We start from the raw sequence: 21,237 nt of genomic DNA on the forward strand, positions 1-21,237 counted from the left end.
TAACATAAAAATACTTTGAATTATGACTATTTAATCGACCTTATTGAGTTTCTTTTTGAGATTTGTGATTGTCCGTTGTTGCTTTGAAACTAATTTTCTCAACCGTCTTGCCGTTTCTTCGAGTGTGATGATTTGTTCCATCAGTTCTCTTTCCCTTTCAAGTTTGTGTTTGTCGCCTTTCTTTGGGGTTGGACTCTTTGACTTTGACCGAGGAGTATCTGTTGTGGTCTTAGGGGTATTCGTTACCAAGAAATGATCCGTTGGGCTGAGTCGTTCAGTGATTCCTTCCAAACTCATCTCACGTTGAAGTTGTCCAAGTCCATCATATTGGACGGATTTAATCTCACGGAAGTATGACTTTCCACGATTTGGTAAAGAACGTTCTTTCAATTGTGATTGACTTGCAATCTCTTTTTCTTGCTTCGCTTTTTTCTCGTCACTTTTCTTCTTCTTATCTAGTTTCTCTTTCTGCTCTTTCAATCTCTCGTTTTCTTTCTCTTGCTGTTTTTTGTCTTTCTCTCTTTCTTTCTTGTCTTTTTGATAGCTTTTTGGTGGGAGTGGAGGTGGATTAAGACTCATAGTGAGTTGTTTAGCCAGCATATCTTGCATGGCTGTCATTTTCTCTGATTTCGGTGATTTGTATGAGAGGATTTCTTCGTTTTGTAAGTCGTGTGATTTTGATCTTGGCAGAACGGTGACTCTTTTAGCGTTTTCTTTTACAGGAGTGTTACACTGTACAGAATTTGGTCTTTTACTTTCTTGTGTGTTGCCAAGAGCTGGACTTTGAATTGAAGAATTCTTTTCACCTTCGTTTTGGACTTCCTCTTTACAAAGTCCCATTTTCTTTTGTTTGAAGACCATCTCCGACATGAAGACGTCGAAACTGACAGGCGCCATTGGTTTAGGAGACTTACAGACCGCGCTTTTAGTTGACATGATGATAACAAAGTATCTAAGTTCAGAAGTTTATATTGAGGAACACAACCACCTCTTACCCTTCTCTATTTTGTAGACACGGAAAGAAGTTATTAATTACATATTTCTTCATTTTTGATTACTATTACAATGCCTTAAAATCCCGATTTGTGGCAGGTTTCATGTGATTTTTGGACTCTTAACAAATAAACCTCAAATCATCAGTGTTTCATAGGATGACTTTACTATACAATTGTGATTATTAAACCAATTAAAATAATTCTTTTTCATTTTTATGGCTTTTGAAATTCCGCTCCAAAGTTTGTCTGACTTTTTCGTTCATTGTCTCTATGTTTGATGCTTATTGTGTGATTTGCTCAATAGCATTTATTTTTATTCATTGTCCCCAGTTTTTACTGTTTTTTTGCATTTCATGTTATCTTGGTAACAAATCGATTAATAATTAAATACTTTAATACAGTTTGTTATTGTCTTGTAATACAATATATTATTAGTGTTCAATGCCGATTAAATGCAAATAGTATTTAACACTTCAATTCACATTAAGTTAAGCAAATCATGAAAAATGGAAATATCCAGTCTTGAGAATTATGTTGTCTGGAGTCAAATAATACCACCATTTTTTGTGATTATTTTGTTATGTGTTTTTTGTTCTGAAATTTCGGGATAATCGCAATAAAAAAAACAAAATCAACAAAATTGGACAAATGGTTTAGTTATTATTTCCTCTTGACAAATTATTCTTCCATTTAATAGAATTTTTTTTTACACAAAAAAATCTTTTTTTAGGTTTATTTTTTGGAATTATGACTTTTTTAGTTAAACTTAAGCATTTATTGTTTTTTTTAACCAAATATTTTTTTAAATTAAATAACAAACTAACAATTTAATTATTTTTAATTGATAAAAATAGTAATGATACCAAATTCTTAAAATGAATATACTTAATAAAAAATTATTAAATAACAAGTTTGTTTTAAAATTACACCTTTTTATTTTTGAAGCAGATTTCTTGTACGAACTATAAATACACAGACAATCTCGTTTATTTTTTAATTCATTTTGTTTGTATTTTTTTTGAAGTGTTTGTTGCTCTTTATTTTACAGTTTTATTGGGATAATTTGCTAATACAGAAATCCGAAATCAAAAAGTCAAAAACGCAGTTAAGATGGTTTTTATTATTGAGAAATATATTAAAATATGGTGTTGATATTTTATATTTTAATTGTTAAATTATAATATAAATATAGTTTAACGACTTTGTTTGTTTAACATGTTAGAATTAAAAAATTTTAAAAATTATAGTAATAAAAACTATTATTTCCAAACAAATATTTTCTTTTGAACAGAAAATTTCCATTCTTCCATGCAACAATTTCCAGTAATTCGTTTTTTCCCCGATTATTTAAAAGAAAATCGACTAAAAAGAAGACGTCAATAACTAAGTTAGATTTGTTCCATATCAATATGTTTTTGTTAGAATAAGATCACTATCGGATGCAACAATAATTTAAATGAAAAGAGATGGCATATTAGCTAAAACCTTTATAATATTAGTTAAATTATTTAATAATAAACGGGAATAAATGTGTTTATAGCAAATTACCACTTTGTGTAAAACTGATAAAAGCAAATAAACAAAATACTCAAAAAATAAGCAATCATTTTTTTTCGCTTTATAATATCGCCATAAAAACATGTAATGTTTTGATTATAAATAAAGTTAATACCATATAGTATCATAATAGTAAGTTTATTAAACTATATATATTGTTTATAAAAACTATGTGTGTTTTTTATGGTTTTTTAGAACCAAATTAAAAAAATGTAACATGTATTGGTATGTTTTTATAGTTAATAAAAATATTAAATTATAAAATAATTAATAATAATAACTATTATTTAACTAGAAATAATAGTTTTTAATAATAATTATTTTTTTTAATTTAATTTTTTGATTAAAAATTTTTTTAAATAAAAAACACTTTAAACATAAAGTCTGTTTTCTATTTAGTGATATTCTTAAAATACAACAAAGAAAAGAACTAGACCGACAATATTAAACTATAATTTACTATACTCAATATCGCTAATTAAAAACCATTAACTATTAATAAAATTGTCATTAATTAAAACTAATGTTAAACAAATCCTAAGCATTGACTTTTTCCAAATCACTTGTTGTCGTTTTCAATTTGACCCAAATGATAATTTGACATGTCTGCTCAATCAAAATTGACATTATATTAATTTTGAATTATCTGGTTGACTCATTTATTTCGTCGTATTCATATTTCAAGACCAACCTATTCTTCGTTTTGGCTTTATAAATTTTTCAGTTGTCAAGCAGTTTTTGTTATAAAAAAAAGCACACTTTTATAAAAAAGAACAAAAAAATAAAATACAAACCATTTTTTTGAAAAACCACTTTATTTTTATTATAAATTATAATAATGTTATTATAAACAATAGTAAAACCCCAATATCCTTAAATAGAAAACAGACTGTACTGTTTTAGATTCTAATAATAATGTTATTAAATGTATTACTATTTTTTTATTCGATTAACAACAAATAATTGACTTTTTCTGACTTTTATACTACGTTTTCATTAATTTTTTAAATTCGAAAAAATCAAATAAAGTATTATTTCAATTGAAGTTTTAATCAATTAATTTTAATAACAAGAAAAGAGATAAACAATTTTAAAAATTTAAAAATTGTTTGAATTGAAAAAAATGTAGTTTTAGAAATTATAAACCCCCAATATCCCGAATATACCTACTATTATTTTTTTGAATTTAGTTTTATACTTTTTATATTATTACAAAAGAACCATTTTACAAACTAAACAAGTTTTTTAATTTCTACCAAATGGTTTATTTTTAAACAATACTTAATAGTTTTTTTATTATAAATAATACAATACTTAACCAAAGGACTAATAATAGAAAATACAACACCTTTTATATCGGTCAAAGAAATAACATATAAGATAAAAAACCCCAAATAGAGAGAAAAAAGGAACAATTACATTCCGATAAAATGAGAGTGACCGAATGAAATGAAAAAGAGATAAAGTGGCATCTCTTCCTATCGCGCGATATGACGAACACGAGAAAATAGTGTTTAAAAAAAAGTGAAATAAACACTGTAAGAAACCTACATCTCATCTCAAAAAAAGTTGAATGGCGTCTTTACGAACACGAACGAATTTGTCTGAACAGTGTCACTTCTGCTCGCTTGAATTGAAAAAGATTCGCGATACAAAAAGAAGTCAAATGCTGTCGAACAACCGGTTGATAGTCGTATGCGATACGGAAAGCCCCCGCCTCTCTCCGCGCAGTTATTTGAGTAATTTAACCGAACTCTACCAAATTGTTAATCACGAGAATTTAACACCTTTTGAATTGGATTTTGTGTTAGACAAAGTCCTCCAAGTGTCTTCGCGACGGGATCACCCGCCTATGACTGAGATCTTCATGTCAGGGTTAATCAACAAATTTTTTAATCTTGGGAGTAATATGGAATTGCCACAGAAGAAAGTCTTCTTACAAATCCTAGAAAACATTACAGCGGCGGATGCTATCTACCACAAGGAGTTGCAAAAGAATGGGATAGTCCAATTTATCACACAATGCGCAAAAGAAAAGGAACTCATCCCCGACACATGCGGGTGCATTTGTAACCTTTGTTTGGACTCCCCGGAGATCTTGAGTATCGTCATGAAGAGTAAATTATTGAACACTATGATCGCAATGTACGAGAACATAGTAGACATCCCTTATACATTAATATGGGATATCAGAGTGATCGTACAAAGTATTCGCGAGACTTCTATATTGTCCGATTTTGTAATGCTTGCCATGAATCTGTTGGATAACTCCGACGAGTCATTTAAGTATAAAGATGTTATGTATATAATAATTGGAGAGATTTGTATGAAGGACGTCTCTTTGTTACAGCCATTTCTCAAGAAGATAGTGAATATGATAGTACTTGCGTGTCAAAAAGACTCTTCGTATTGTACTGTAGCACTTCGGACGTTGGAAGTGATCACGTTAAAAACAGAGATACCCAACAGTGTGTCTGAATGTATTCGTATTCTTCAAATTGAACATTACAGTACCGATTTGACGGTCAAAGAGTTTCTCTTAAAATGTGCAGTGAACATGATAAACATGGCGAGGACTACTGAGTTGCCTTTAACTCTTGTCTCACAGAATTTTTTCTATAGTTACATGCCAAGAATAGAACAATCACACCATGAAAAGGAAAAATTGTTGTTATTAGAAGTTGTGATATTGTGCGCTTTGGCATTCAAATGTGAGGAAGAGTGCTTTTTGGACGTCAACATCTTACAATTCATCGCACTTGTCCCGATGAATAACACTCGTCTTGTTGTCTTGTCACTGGTCTTACTCCAAAAAGTGGTGAGTCGCAACGTCGACATCGAATCTTATGTCGACGAAAAACTTAGAATGTGGTTCGATAAAGTTCTTGTGTCAAAACAGAACAACACGGTCTCTGATATGGCGAAAGCACTTGCTATGCACATATTTATTGAAGACCAAATGGCGCTGTGAGTAACACTTGTTTGATTGTTTGTATGTTACTGTACTAATTTTATAATACAGTTTACTATTTTTTTAATTTGCAATAACATTTTAATAACAAAATTTGTGCATTTTGTCGAACACAACTTTTGTACCACAAAAAATGTCAAAGGAATCTCAGTTTGTGTGGGAATTTGTTACCAAATTGATATATTTGCCTCAAGTAATTATTTTAGTTTGAACTAGCTCAAAACAAATTAAAAAAATGGTAAAATTAATTATACTATTTTAATAAACAAAGAAATAGAATAAAACAACAAGTAAAATGGAAGTAATACACTGGGACAAAGCGAATGAAACGCGACTTGCAAAACTGTGATTGTAACAAACAACAAGAAATAACAATAGAAAGAATTATTAATAAAACAATTAATATGCCAACCCCGAGATTTCAGGGGTAAAACGAGGAACCGTAACTTTAAACTGTTAAGTGAAGAAACAAATTAACTCATCTGAAAAGACCATATGGCAACACCTCGAATTGCACATCAGGCAGATACAAACACCATCGCACCACCACTGTCCCCTAGATTTAAGGCTGATCAAATGGGACAATGGTCGAAGGTTTGTCGAATCTTGAAATTGAAACTCACAAATCAAATAATTTTTCTTTTTTTGAGTTGAATAACAAAAAGATACTGTTACCACTTGCAAATGAACTGCCTCAAGAGGTCTTTGAAACACTTCTTGCAGAAGCAAATGATCAGGAACGCCGAAAAGACCTCGTTTTGTCAATGGTTGAGTTTTATAGCGAAAACGAAAAGATCACCGAATTATTTGATTATATAATTAAAAGAGAAATGGTTTCTCATTTGGAAGATCCGGAACGAATTTTTAGCTCAGGATCGTGTTTTGACATCATCATCAAAGAGTTCCTCAAAAACGATTTGGACGTTTTGTTGGACGATATTGTCACTTTTGTCATCGCCAAAATGAAAAAGGACAAACTCAAATTCTCTGTTTGTCATTTTATAATTTTTATTTATAGTAAAGTAATTACAAGTATTACAAGCGAATAACAGCCAGAACGAACCAAAGAAAATAAATAAATCAGTCAAAAAAATAGCTAAACTTTTGGAGCAAATTATGCAACAATTCACAACGTCTAAAAATTTCACGGCGTTTGTTTTTTATAGTTCAATTATAGTATTATTCTAGTAAAAACGAAGAAAGAATTCATCTCCAGACCGTCGTTATGTTTTTTGAGGGAACTCCAGAAGGCGGTTAAATATGAGTTTCCAAAACTTAATGACTATGCGATTGACCAAATATTTTTAGAATTAATCACAGGCAAATTGAGTAGTTTTGGAGATGTCAAAGGGGCGAGTGAGAAAGAGACGCTTGAAGTTATATGCACAATACTCAAGTGGTTTATTCACAAAGAAGACACGGATTATTCGACTGATTTAAAAAGTAAAGTAGCCGAGTCTATCAAACTTGTGGAACACTGGAAAAGTACTCTTATAGTTTGTTTACTATACTCTATACTATACCTTATGTCAGTTTACCACTCACAACAAGTCCAATGAATTTGAGAAGGAGGAGTTGGTGATACAATGGAAAATCACTTCTGACGAATTTCTGTTTGAGTTGATTCGATGTGAAAAACTCATTCGCGAGAAGGCTGACCCATACACTCAACGACTTCTGGACATTCATTTCAACGATGAAATTGGTTACCGCAAAGGGTTCAAATCATTTGAAATGGAAATTAAACGACTCCAAGTCGGTGAGATGAATAATGCAGTGGGCATTATGTTAGCAATGTCCACTATTAATATGAGAATTAAAGACGTCAAAGAGGAAATTAGATACTTGGAGGAAAGACTCGAAATCAGAGATGATAGAGACGACGACCACGCTAATGGGATTTTGTCCCCAAGGTACAGAGGCGAAAGAGGTGGGTGTGCGTCAAACACAGAACACAGCTGCGTCACCACAGCTTTCTAATCAAGTCAATGTAATACGCGTTCATTTTTTACTATTAGGTTATAGATTTTAATAGTATTTATATTTTTTTCTTTCATATTATAGATTATAGTTATAATTATTATAATTAATTATTATTATAGTTATGATAATTATTGAGTCTTTTTTATTTTTTATTTTGTATAGTCGGGGGATAAATAGCATTAAAAAGGGACAAAGGTAGTTAATTTTGAAAAATATAATTTCGAAACTATAATTTTTAATAAATCTATTTAAAGGTCAAAATAAACATAAAATTAAAATATTAATTTAAATTATAGTTTTTTAATTTTAAATGATTATAAATTGAATAATTATAAATTTCTATTTCAAAAATAAACAAAAACACCTCAATTTGTTCACTTAGAAAAACGTAAAAGTCTAAAACGCAGCACTTTTTGTGGTTTGTCTGAAACTTGTTTTGTTAAAGGTTTTTTCCTTTGTTTTTCTTTTTGTTTCATTTCATTTCTGCTCTTCTTCAACTCCAATTGTTTTGGTGTTAAAATGGTCTTTCTCTTTTCCTTTCTCAATGGGAATGGTTCAACAACGAAAGATTGAAAGATTTCAACAAATGATGGATTTTCAGTGATTCCATGACACTTTAAAGGATTGACACGACAAGTTGAATAATCATTACACCAAAATGATTCAATTCCACATAGATTAAAAGCCAATACATTGTAGCAATAAGTAGCAGATGCAAAATACGAATCGATTAGAAAAAAGGCATCTTTAATCTTTTTCTTGTATTTTTCGTCAATATGGTATTCAAAAACTGACTTCCCAGCTATCTAAGTGTTACTTCACAATACAAGATTTCGACACTTAACAAACTTGTTCTTTCACATTATTTTTTTCTTGCAAAAACAATGCTTCAATTCTTCCATTCATTGCGCGTTGTTGTACTATTCTTCTTTTCATCCTTCCAAACACTCCAACATCAAGCATCTGAGTTAAATGTGACGAATGAGGAACCAAGTTGACAATAGTTACATTCAGTTCAATACAATTTTTCAGAATTGCATCAGAAACATGAGAAGAGCAGTTATCCCATATTAAAACTGCTGGTAATTTGTCTGGTATTTGACGTTTCAATTCTTTGAGGCGCTCGACAATACAGTTTCTCTTTTCTGTGATGTATTTGACAAACACATTTATAAACCAGTATTCACATAAATCTCTTGTTATAAACCCACTTTCTGAATACATAAATAAAACATTCTGTGGTGTAAACCCCATATCAAGGAATTGATATGGTATCGTCTTTGTAGTCAACACCAATCCAGGTTTTAACACATCACCACATGCACTTATTGCTGCAATCAAAGTTGAAGAGTCATCACTTTGATCAAGATAAGAATTAACGACTTTTCCCTTGTAATTACTCGGCATAAAACACCTATAACCTCGTTCATCTGCTCTTCTGGAATATCCACTTTCATCCATGTTAATAATTAATTCAGAATGAACATTTTTGATTGCATTTGAAAGTTTTTTATAATAAGAAACTAGATCTCGACCATCCACTTTAATTCGTTTTTCTTCCATGGGTATACACTTCACTTTTATCAAATTGTGTCTTGCAGTCCACTTTCTAATCATGTCTTTGCTGACTTCGACTGAAAGAACCGTATTGAAAAAAGTATGGAGAGTTTCTGTTGTCACTGCAATATTTCGAGACAATCTATGATTTATCATATCCAAAACTACTTTATCTCTATCTCTGTTCATGCGTGTTGAGTGTGTGAATTCAACATCGTGGAATATACAGTCCTCTTTTTGTATAATAATTGTAATTCTTGGTGAAGATATGCAGAATATCGTTGCCAAATCAGCCTGTTTGATTACTCTTTCATTGTTGTTGAAGGTAACAACAACTGCTTCTTTTTCAATACAGTCAACTGAGTTCAAAAAATTGAAAAGTTGATTTCCATTTGTACAAATAAACTGGTTAAATATGAACATTTTTCGAAAACAAAAATATATTTGTCTTCTCATTGTAGTTAATTCATTAAACTCTGGCATTTTAACCATATACATCATGAATATATATTGAAATACAGTTTTTAAACCAGTTTCTTGCATTTGAATTGCTTTTTTGTGTTGATTGCCTGTAATTGTTTCATCGAGGGTTCCTTTCTCTTCTTCTTCCATTGTTTTCAAAGATTGAATAATTTCAAAAATAGAAAGTTATGGTTTTCTTTTATTATTTTCGAAGTAGTTAATTGAAAAAACCCTTCTAATACTTTTATGGTTAAAGAAATTATATTTTATAGTTTTTTATTCAAATTAACTACTTCTGTCCCAAATTAACCCCCTTTATCACCCGACTATATATAATTAAATCATCATTACTTTGAAATAGTTTTTACAACAATAAAATAAAGTCTGTTTTCTATTGAACGATATTGGGTTTTTACTATGAATTATAATAATATTATTATAATTTGTAATAAATCATTGGTAATAAACAAATCAAAAATAGAATTCAAATAACATGATTTTTGATACATTTTTTGTTTTGGTAATTGAAAAGTGAATACAAAAAGTATTTATATCTTTATAAAAACAACTAAAAATGGTTCTGTGTATAGTAAAAAAATCATATAATAAACCATAATAATAGTAAATTAAAAGGTGAAGTAGAACTTGAACTTGAAAGTTAACGACTACAATTAGATAATCCAAAAATGGAGCAGAAAAAGCGGCTGAAATTTTCATTTTTTGGAATTAATTTTGTGTTTAGTATTAGAAAGTTAATAGTATATATTTTACATATTGTGAAACATAAACAACAACAAACAAGCAAATTACATTTTGATTTTAAGCGGTAGTGATAATGGCGACTCTTGTCGTGTCCAACGCACAGATATTTTCCAAAGCAAGACTTTGCGTCTGGGTTGGCTTTACAATTTTGTCACTCATTGTGACGACTTTCTGTTTTGTATCAACAGTGTTAAAATCCGTAGTAAACTTAATTGACCATTCATTCGAACTAAACGATGGCTTTTGACGCGAAAGTGTCATGTTCATCAATTCATAGTGTCGATAGCAGTGTCTCTGCATTGTGGTGTATACTTTCTAGTCTTTTGTGCAACTTTATATAGGGGCTCTAGTGCATTATAAATAATAAAATGGCTATTAATAATACTATAAAATTTAGTTTAGTAATGAACTTTATTGAGTCTAAATGAGGCGTCCAGAATGAACTTCTTTGTATTTGTTCTGTTTTGTTTTCCTCTCTGTATTAGTACTTATAGTATATATTACTATATTTTGTAATTGAGAGTTATAAACAAAACGTCCACAACAATAATTCGGTAGTAGTGCCTAAGCCAAATTAAGATTAGTAATTGATATTAAGAAAAAAAAAGTTCATTTACTCTAAAGATTAGTATAGAAACGGGAACAATAACAAAAAAGAAAACGAAAAGTCAACAATCTCGATACACGCACTTTTGAATCGAATTAAAAACAGACAATATGACTTTTTAGTCACAATCTATAAATTTATAGTTTATAACCAAAAGTATTGTTTTTTTGGCATTGAAAAATCATCAAAAACAACCGATTATAGTTTTGCGTGGAAATACGGCCAAATTACTTAAATATATTTAATGAAATTAAGACTAAAACTCCTTTTATACTTTTGGGAACACCATTACACATTAAGGATGTAAAAAATGTACCATATACTGTTAATAAAACAATTTGAAAATATAATACAACAATTACATCCCAATCAATTTACACATGCGAGAAGTCTCTCTTCTGGATTTCGGCTTGGATTTCTTGAGGAACTCCAGCGAACTCTGGTGGGAAATTAAAGATAATTGGCATGAAAGGGAGTTCTTTTGGGCGTGCAATTGAGTCTGTGAGTTCCAAAAGTGTTTTGAGATTGACGCCAAGTTTTACCACGTCCGGGCGACTTCTTTCGCAGAATTCATTATTAAATGGCAAGTTGAATCCAATTCGTCTCAAAATTTCTTCGTTTTCAGAGATGCAAGTCCCGATGTCGACAATTTGGTCGTGGTGGTGTTGTACTTCATTCTTGACAGGAAGAGGACTTACTCCACTTTTTGCTAGAAAAGTAGCTTGTGGCAGAAAAGGCTTTCGTGGGCGCGGAATGTATTCTTCAGACTTACTTGCTTTGTATCGTTTTGGCGAAAGTTCGCGTTCACGTGATGGCCGTGGCGATGAATGATTAGAGGAATATGGGGAGGATGGGCCTGAAGAATCATTTGGGGAATTATGACTCAAATTTGCAGAATGAGTCTTAGACTTGTGATAATTATTTTGGTGACAGAAGTCGTCCCAACTTTGAGTCTACTTTGTTACATTTTGTCTCGTTTTATAGCCTTTATGAATAGTAAAAATATAGTAAAATTTATTATTAAGAATAGTATAACAGAGACAAACTGTTTGAAGTCGCATCCATTTCATTCTCAAAGATATTTGTTGTATTGATTTATGTGGGAACCACGGGGCAATTAAGAGGACGGTTTTAAGGTCGTCGTCATCGTCTTGTTCAATTCTGAAGTTGAGAAATTGATTTGAATTGAACACAAAAAATTAAAAATTTTTTTAAAAATTTTAAAAAATTGACGAAAATGAAAAAAAAAGACAAACGTCGCGAGTTGTTGTTTGAGAAGAGTAGTTTCATCGGAAGACCATTGTGGAACATTTTGCTGTTCTGCGTCGTTCAGTAAGTTGGTCAAAGAAGAAAAGATTGGGATGGAATGACGGTTTGTTTTCATCGTCTTGTGTGGGTGTTTTTTATTTCATTTTTTCAGAACAGAAAAAAAACTCGAAATTGTATCGTTTATTTTATTAATCAATTGGACATGATCTTGAACCAATTTATATTGTAGATATATGGAAAAAACTAGTTCATATTAGTTATAATAATAAATTCTTTTAATGATTTATATTAATACATAATTATAATTAATTTTATCATAAAATACTATATTACATTTTTAATATTATAGTTATTTATAATATAAATATAAAACACACAAACTAAACATATAACAATGACATAATTTCATTGTTTTAAATAAATTATAAATAGAATGAAAAGAATAATGTGTGATAATGCTTTGGTTTTTTAGTAAAAGAATAGATTTATTATTTAAAAAAATCAATGTGAGGAATTATTGAAATGTTGTTTAAAAAATCAAACTTATTGTGGTACTTAATCTCTGGTTATAAAAAAGTTAAGCAAATGACCGAGTTTATATTATAAACGCACTCAATTACTTCACTAAGTAACAAAACGAGAAATACGTTGGTGAGTCTACTTTTTGTTTTCACTTATTTTGTCGCAAGGCGTTTGTTCCTCGCGGGAATTTTTCAATGCGACACCAACTACCCGTCATTTCTCGCACAATAATCAAATTAAAGAGAAAACAAACTGCTGTCGAACAAATTCACAAGCATCGCACTTTGCTCATTGAATGAAAAGAGGACTTCTTCAGCAAGTTTTGCCTGTTTGTCGCGGAGCTTCTGAAGCCTTTCTTTCTTTTTTTCAAGTTTTTCGCAGAGGTTTGTTGTCCGCGTCATTAATGCCCTCATCATTTCCTTCTTCTTGTTTTTCCTCATCTCTTTCTCCTTTTGCCTCTGCTCGAGCTGGCTTCTTGCCATGAGGAGTGACGGTCTAATACTCTGTGAGAACGGTTGCGATGACGTCTGTGTGCAAGTTTGGGAGAAGTTGATTTGTTGGGTTGGGTATGGTTGTTCCGACCTTTGTGAGCTCAGGAAATAATTCATGTCAAATTTCCTATACTGTCCGTTCTTAAATGCATTTTTATTCCGCCACTCAAATCTTATTTCTTCATTTATAGAAAAATATAAAAAACTAATTATTATTATTTCTAAATATTAGACATAATAATAATCTATTCGAAGTAATAGAAAAATAGAATGGATGGATAATAAAAAACATTTTCTATGCTTTTAAAATGTTATTACCAAACATAGAATACTTCAAACTCATGAGTTGCTATAAAAACAAATAATACTCAAAAAAACAGATGAGTCTGTCAGACTTCATGAAACTCGACCTCTCGAGCACTAAGCCAACTCTGAAGCACAAATTAAGTGTTCCTCGTCCTAAAGTGCAAAGGGTAAAAAATATAGAAATGAATGATGTCTCAGTGGTCGGCGAGTCTGTCAGTGGGTCTATCATTTATGAAAAGGATAGTTGGAAGGACACCCCTTATACCTACAACGGAGAAGTTCTTTATATTGTAGTTGTCAATTCTGACATGAAATTTGTAAGGCCATTTCTTCCTTCTGATGTGGGTCACATGCAGAAGAGAAGAAATGGGTATTACGACTGGATGCTCACTTCTCCTTTGAAGAAAAGAGACCAATATTTTGTTGTTCTTAACAACAGAGGAATTATAGTCTCTGGTGTATCTGGCTTTGAGATGTAAATCGATGTATATGTTGTATCTATTGTTTTAAATTGCATAATGATTAATAATAAGATGATATAATTATAATTATAATAATTATAATAATTATAATAATAATTATAATAATTATAATAATAATTATAATAATTATAATAATAATTATAATAATTATAATAATTATAATAATTATAATAATTATAATATTTTATAATCATAATAATAATAATAATAAAGTAGATAATATAATTATTAGAAATAATAATTTATACTATTCAAATAAATGAATAAAATTTAACTATAATATTGATTAAATTACCAATTTAATGAGGAAAAACATGATTGAACTAAAACGGTAATAAAAAAATCAAAAAGAACTATAAAAAGTGTAACATATGGGAGATGACGTGAATGATGTTTATGATGAGATTGGGCTGAAAAAGGTCAATCATGTCAATTTAGTGAATTTTGATATTGGAGATGGAGAGTTGGCGGAGTTGTTATCGAGTTACGACCCGTTCATTATTGGAAACAACAAATTCAGTTTTGTCGAAAGCGACTTGTTTGATGAAAGCCAGACGAAAGAGTGTAGTAACTGTCTAACTCCAATTTCAGTGACATTTAAAAGTGTGAATGTGAAAAAAATGGAAGAGATTAAAAAGAAATTGAATGAGTTTGTGAATGGGAAACACGTCGAAGTTCTTTTGAGTTTTAAGAACGCAATGACATCACTGAAAATTCTCGAGTTCATCAATTTCATTTTTGAAAAGGCAAAATCACAGAACGACTTAACAAATGTTTTCGAAATACTTCAAACAGTGTTGCGTTACTTGAGACAACCATACAAGAAAATTGAAAAGGACAAAATGTTCTTCACGCAAACGACGCAAACCTTTCTGAATGAATTGGCTGCGTCAGTCATCGACTTTATACTTACAAACATCCATAATGACATTGTTGTTGTAGTAGTATTCTACGAACTTCTGCAGACTCCGGGATGCAGTGATGTCATCGAGAAAATGACACACAAAATTATTGTGAACAACAGAACTGTGTTGCAATTAGCCAAACTCGTTTTCTTGATGACAATAAAAAGTTTCTATTGGAAGGAAGAAGAGAACCACACACTCTTTTTGTCAATTAAGGACTACACCAAGCTTTTCGACTTATTCTTTTCGGTCACGTCCCACGAAACACCAAATGGAGAAATTGAAAAGAGTATCATTCAAGTCATGTGTGATGCCCTTGAAAAATATTCGGAAGTTCTTTATCTCCAGAATTATATTTGTTTGGGCATCTGTCGGAAATACTCGCGCTTTGTCCAAAACGAGTTCTTCAGTTATGAGTCGAAGTCCGAACTCTTTGGCCGTGTTTTCCAGGTATTTCTCCGCAATCAGAAGTGGTACAAGTTTGTTTCAAACTTGGGAGACGCGCAATTTTGGGGGGGTCGTGTTGTAGAAATGTTAATTGGTGATTCGGTGAGTGGGCGTGTAGTTGGGAAATTTCGGTTTAGAATGATGCTCGAACGTTCTCAGGTGCACACCGTATTCAGAATACCCGAAGGGTGTTTTATAATAGAATTACTCGAAAAGATAGTATGTGTTCTTGAGCAGCAACAAAGTGCAGAGTTCTGTGTATTTGAGAAAGGGAAAATAGCGCTGTTACTCTTATACGTCATATCGAAAAACAAAGACTATGGTGATCCCAAAGTACGTCACCAAATAGTTCAGTTAATACGGAAGTGTGTTGAGAAACGAAATATTAAAGATTTTGATGAGTACTTAATCGAGTTGTCGAGAAGGAAGATCTTTGATGTGAGTGTGGGGAAGGATATGTGGAAGAGAATTGAAAGCGATGGATTTGTTAAAAGTGTTTATCGTATGAATTATTGCAAAACACTTCTCTCAAGTTTGAAGAGTGACGACAACGTATTGGGTCTGCTCTTAATCACTTTCTATCATGTCAGTGAAAGTTGGTTTTACACTGAAATAACGGAGAGGGAGAATATGATGAATCTCTATGTTATATCTTCACTCCTTAAGGCTGACAAGTGTCGCGATGATACCTCGACGTGGCTCCAATATTTGAAACAAGAGCTGAACCACGAAAAAAAGAAGTTGATAGAAAACATCCCATTTTTGCGAACGTCACAAAAGAACATCAAGGCGTTGAGCGGATTCTTTGAAAACACTGACATTCATCCCAATGACACGTGGATGCATCAAGTTTACCAATTCATACTCTCTGGATACGCCACGATATATCTTAAGGAGACATTTAATGATATCAATGAGTGGAAGAAGTCTTCACTTGTGGAGAATGTGTTACTCTCTTTAGTCAGATACCAATTCATGAAGAGTTTTGTGTTGATATCATTCCAGTACATTGATCATTTTATGTCACAGAGTATCGATGTTAATCAGATTAAAAAAGTGATGTGCGACGTAATAGAAATGATTCTTGATCCCAACCAAAATACTATGTCGTGGTACATCCCAAAACGTGTTGTGAATTTCATATTTGACGAAGAAAGCCAGAAACGGAGAAATATGAGTTGTTTTGCTTCGATGATAGAAAGTCAAATTATAACAGCGCACCGAACTGAATTGGGAAAGTTATGGGTGGAGGTGTTTATTGATGAAATGCAAAACACCGACAAAAGCCAGAGAAGTCAAATAGAACTGTTGGGGCAACATGTGGACAAAATAATTTTGGCGTTGCTCATTACTGACTTCAAAGAAACTTTTTATTGGACGAATGGTATTTGGAAGGAAAGGGATTTTGTAAAGAGCACAACATTTGGGAGAGCAAAGTATGCGTTGGATTTTTTTCATTATGTGAATTGTTTGGAAAAGAATGAATTAAGCGACGATATGATCAATCAAATTTGTGGAGATTTGAGAGAGTGCGGAACAACCCAACACTTGGGGGTCGAAAAAAATTTCATGCAACTCGGTGTTTTGTACTGTGTACAGCATTTGAATGAGTCGACTGACTTTGCTGAAGTTGCTGAGCTTGAGGAATTGATCAAGAAAAGCAGAAGGGACGGCTGGAAGGAAATGATAGAAATAATCGAGAAATGTAAAGAGGGGAAAGGGAAAGAAACACTTTTCAGAATGTATAACGTGCCAAATTACGTTGAAGTGCAAAACATTATGCAAAGAGAAGTGTATGACATTGCGGTGTTTTTTAGTGCTGGGTTTGATCGCGAAGAAGCTCAAAAGGAAATTGAAAAAAGTTGGGTTGGCGATGTCATGTTTTACGAAGAGAAACGATGGCGGTGCGAAAGTTCAACCACTAGAAAGATGGAAGACGAAAAGTATGAAGTAAAGGAGAAAATGTTTGATGAAAACGTGTTCTGTTTTGACAAAGAAGAAAGTTTTGACAAAGTCAAGAACGACTTTGATCAAGTATTGATGACGAAAGAAGGTACAGTCGACGACATTTTAAAGTTTTTCGATGTTATTAAAGAAACTCACAAGTGTGAGAAGTGTGGATATTTGAATGAAATTAGCAACGTTAAAATTGGGGACATTGACTTGTTTATTGGTGATCTATTGAAAACGCAGACAGACTTGACTAGCACTAAAGTAAATGTGTTGAGAGAGTTGTGTGAATTTTTTTACTCAATGATCAAATACAACAGAGTGAGAGAGAGCGAAAGTCAAGTTAAACAGTTCAAAGAGCTTATTAGTGAAAAGTACAAAAAGGCGGATGGTGTTGATAAATTGTTCTATGTGAGTATACTCGGAATGATTGACTTTTCGTGTTCGTTTGAAGGTGCTCAAGTAATGACCTTCTCGATAGATGAATCATCCAAATATTATTTTAACCCATTAGTCTTCGATGGGAAAAATCTGAAATTCTTAGTGTCAGAAATTAGAAGAGAAAAGAAGGATTACGAAAGCATAATAGAGTGGGAAAGGTGGATTAGAAGAATGTCTGATAGTGAAGTTGTTGCGATGGTTCTTTACTTGTTGAGAAATGGAGTGGAAAATTCGACACAAGGACTCCAGTCTATGATACACAGAGTCTGGTACTCAGTGATCGAAGAAATCATTTCATATTGTGTCTCAACAAATAATGATATGTGTGTTGGTGTAGTTAACGTTGAGTGGGACAGAAACGAGAGAGTACAAACGTTTTGTTTGAAAGCAAAAGAGAAAGTAATAATTCGAAAAGATGTTTTAGAGAGGAGTTTTGTGTTGATTGAATCGTACATATTGAGGGGAGCAAACTATGTAATAAAAATGCAAGAACTTCTATTACTGTTTGGTAAAATTGGGTATTTGTTATTAAACACGACATACTCCCCAAGATACACAAAATGCTTTCTGACCGTTTTACAAATGACGAGAAATTTGAGCGACAACGAGTTTGAGAAAATTACAAAACCAATGGCGATGAGCATTTGTGATGTGACAGTCATCAAATGTGTTTTTGATGCACAGCTTCAAATGTCAAAACGAGAGCAGATGTACAACTTTTTGAAGTGCATTTACATTTCTCCGAACACAAAAATAGCAGTTATGAACCTCGGCTATCTCTTGGATAAGGACGTGAGCGAGGGGAGTGCAAGTCTCTTTATTTCATTATTAAAAAACAGTTGGGAGGGTGTTGATTTTACACTTGTTCTCCGTGTTGAAAAAGCGATATTTTATTCCAATGAAATTGTTGATCACTCGGTATTATTTCGGCTGAAAAGTTTGATTGGCGACGACGTCAAAGTGAAACAAATATTAGTGAATCAAATCAAAAATGGTTTTAAGAACGAGACAAGTCATGTCCAGGTTCTTTCGAAGTGCCCGAAAGTTAAAGAAGAGAATTTTGAAACTTTCATCTCCTTTGTGTTCGACACTTTCAACGTTGTCGAATTTTGCGAAGAGCATAACATTTTCATCAACGACGTAATTGTGTTTGTCTGTGACGTTGTCACAACACTTGCAAATACTCTTGCGTTCCCAAGCGGAATTTTGAGAGTAATTTTAGAAAAGTATAATACGGCTGCTAAACTTCTTCAAATCACACAACGAATGGAAAATATCAAGGCACTCAATGGTATTTTCTCGCTTTTGTCGAGCAACAACACTTACCTCGTAAACGATTTTGAAAGACAAATTAAAGAATGTTGTCGTGAAGTTCCAAGGGAATGGTACCCAAACAATTTGAAAATCTTTGATGTATAATGAATTAATAAATTTTGTTATTTTAATATTAGTATAGTTTTCTATGTGTTGTTTAATTTATTTACAATTATGAATAGTTTATTTATTTATTAAAACTAAACATTTTTGATTATGTTATTATTATTATTTATTTTAGAAAATATAGATGTAATTTTTTTTTACAAAAATTCATATAATTATTTTTATAATTATTAAAAATTATAACTATTGTTTTTAAAGTTTTAATCTAAGAGTTGATTAAACTTGAAATTATTTTTTTTAAACTATATTGTTGTTTACCAAAAAAAAAGAATATTACTATAAATAAAAATATAATAAAAATGTAGAAATAAAAAGGGTTTTTATCACAATATTATAATTCAAAATGCAATTTTAGATTATTAATACCACAATAATTGAGTTTCAAAACACAATTATTCAATTTTGAAAAACATTTTAATTATCTGTTGACATTGATTAAAGTGAAAATCAATTACAATATTATAATTTATTAATTCATAATGTTGTTTCTATTCTTTTAAAAAACAAATAATTCCATTTCAAAAGAAATTTAAATATAATTATTGAAATATAGAATTAACTAATGTTTTAATATTAATTTTATTACTTATCCATAATGCAGATTTCAACTCGAAAGAAAGTCCTAAACAAAACGTGGCATTTCCAAAAAAATTACAAGAGTTGCAAAAAGTAACTTATTTTGATTTTTTCGAATTTGTTTACAGTGTCATCAAATTAAAATTTGTTAAATTTTGAGTGTTAAAAAACTTAAAATGAGTAGACAGTTTTCATTATCAGACTTTTATTTTTTTGGTTGTTTAAATTAAAAAATCTTGAGCACTTTAAAAATTACAAAAATGGCATCTCTGTCTCTTCTTGTAGCTTTCTTCTTTTCTTTAGTATTGTCAAGAGACTCTTTGGAAATTCACGTCTTTGCAATAGGACAAGCTGATTCTCAGCTGATAGTATATCCATCTGGTTACTCTATTCTAGTGGATGCTGGGGAGACCACTTCTGCATCAATGAACTGTAAGAAGATAGCAGACTGGATCAAAAGTATCTTAAATTCGACAAAAGTTGATGTTGGAGTTATTTCACACTTACACCAAGACCATGTTGGTGTTCCTTTCAAAAGCGGATTTTGGTATTTACTTGAGACCTCTGGGATATCATTTGGACAAATAATAGATAGAGACTCCGGTGTAGTTAAAAGTAATGTGACTGACTGTTCAACAGAAGATGACATTGATTGGCACAATGTTGGCAGTTTAACAACAACATCAATCGAGTGGGTTTGTTATGCAACACAAACCAAATTGGTCACAAAAATTCAGTCAAACAGAAAATTGGCATCTGCATGTTCAAATCAAATTACACCTCCAGATGTTGGGGCTTCTGTTGAAATAGTTGTTGTTGATGCATTAGGAGTGACATATAAAAATGTTCTCTTAAGTGGAGATCACCACACTGAATCTGCTCCTCCAAGTGAAAATGATTATACCATTGCACTTCGTGTTCAATATGGAGACTTTGTCTATTCAACTGCTGGTGATTTGGATGGCCAATATTCTCGTGGATCGGCATATTATTATCACGACATCGAAACATCATATAAAGATAAAGTTGGACAAGTTGATGTGTACCATGCTAACCATCATGGGTCTGATCACTCAAACAATGAAAATTGGATGAACACCTTAAAACCCACTGTCTCAATTGTTTCATGTGGAGCAAATAACAATTATGGTCACCCAACATTAAATGCAATGACTAATATGAATGTCACATCAAAGAAGATATATTTGACACAAGATTGCAACCCCACTGTCACTGATGGATTTGTAGATAATACTGTCATTGTGAATGACCAAATTATTGTGAAGTACAATAAAGGTGAAAATTATTTTACTGTTACAAATTCAATAGAATCGTTCACTGATACTTTTGATGTCATTCAAGACAAACCACAAAGACAAAATTGTGACTAGTGCAGTGGTAATTAAACTTTTGTTGTATCTTTTTGGATTCTATTATACCAAGTATTGGATCTTCTGCAATTATTTAATAATAGTAAATACTAATAAGAATTAATATAATATTTATTCAATATT

The 21,237-nt window shown here is 31.5% G+C and overlaps 7 protein-coding genes across 7 annotated transcripts; 4 read left to right on the forward strand and 3 right to left on the reverse strand.

Moving 5' to 3' along the window:
• Window positions 1–30: 30 nt before the first annotated feature.
• EIN_372260 (hypothetical protein) lies at window positions 31–936 on the reverse strand (the record flags this gene model as incomplete). The annotated part of the gene is made up of 1 exon (XM_004259527.1): window positions 31–936. The coding sequence occupies one exon, from the start codon at window positions 934–936 to the stop codon at window positions 31–33; it is 906 nt and encodes a 301-aa protein (XP_004259575.1).
• Window positions 937–4,125: 3,189 nt separating this feature from the next.
• On the forward strand, window positions 4,126–5,523 carry EIN_372270 (hypothetical protein; the record flags this gene model as incomplete). The annotated part of the gene is made up of 1 exon (XM_004259528.1): window positions 4,126–5,523. The coding sequence occupies one exon, from the start codon at window positions 4,126–4,128 to the stop codon at window positions 5,521–5,523; it is 1,398 nt and encodes a 465-aa protein (XP_004259576.1).
• A 495-nt stretch (window positions 5,524–6,018) lies between these two features.
• EIN_372280 (hypothetical protein) lies at window positions 6,019–7,503 on the forward strand (the record flags this gene model as incomplete). The annotated part of the gene is made up of 5 exons (XM_004259529.1): window positions 6,019–6,117; window positions 6,189–6,512; window positions 6,580–6,674; window positions 6,740–7,019; window positions 7,075–7,503. 5 exons carry the CDS (start codon window positions 6,019–6,021, stop codon window positions 7,501–7,503), a joined length of 1,227 nt encoding a protein of 408 aa, XP_004259577.1.
• A 3,765-nt stretch (window positions 7,504–11,268) lies between these two features.
• Window positions 11,269–11,955, reverse strand: EIN_372290 (hypothetical protein; the record flags this gene model as incomplete). Its single annotated transcript, XM_004259530.1, has 2 exons — window positions 11,269–11,847; window positions 11,941–11,955. 2 exons carry the CDS (start codon window positions 11,953–11,955, stop codon window positions 11,269–11,271), a joined length of 594 nt encoding a protein of 197 aa, XP_004259578.1.
• An 878-nt stretch (window positions 11,956–12,833) lies between these two features.
• EIN_372300 (hypothetical protein) lies at window positions 12,834–13,293 on the reverse strand (the record flags this gene model as incomplete). The annotated part of the gene is made up of 2 exons (XM_004259531.1): window positions 12,834–12,904; window positions 12,939–13,293. 2 exons carry the CDS (start codon window positions 13,291–13,293, stop codon window positions 12,834–12,836), a joined length of 426 nt encoding a protein of 141 aa, XP_004259579.1.
• Window positions 13,294–14,335: 1,042 nt separating this feature from the next.
• Window positions 14,336–19,126, forward strand: EIN_372310 (hypothetical protein; the record flags this gene model as incomplete). Its single annotated transcript, XM_004259532.1, has 1 exon — window positions 14,336–19,126. One exon carries the CDS (start codon window positions 14,336–14,338, stop codon window positions 19,124–19,126), a length of 4,791 nt encoding a protein of 1,596 aa, XP_004259580.1.
• Window positions 19,127–19,983: 857 nt separating this feature from the next.
• Window positions 19,984–21,114, forward strand: EIN_372320 (hypothetical protein; the record flags this gene model as incomplete). The annotated part of the gene is made up of 1 exon (XM_004259533.1): window positions 19,984–21,114. One exon carries the CDS (start codon window positions 19,984–19,986, stop codon window positions 21,112–21,114), a length of 1,131 nt encoding a protein of 376 aa, XP_004259581.1.
• Window positions 21,115–21,237: the final 123 nt, after the last annotated feature.

Source organism: Entamoeba invadens, assembly GCF_000330505.1.
Source record: "Entamoeba invadens IP1 unplaced genomic scaffold scaff_1105074726357, whole genome shotgun sequence".
Taxonomy (NCBI): domain Eukaryota; phylum Evosea; order Mastigamoebida; family Endamoebidae; genus Entamoeba; species Entamoeba invadens.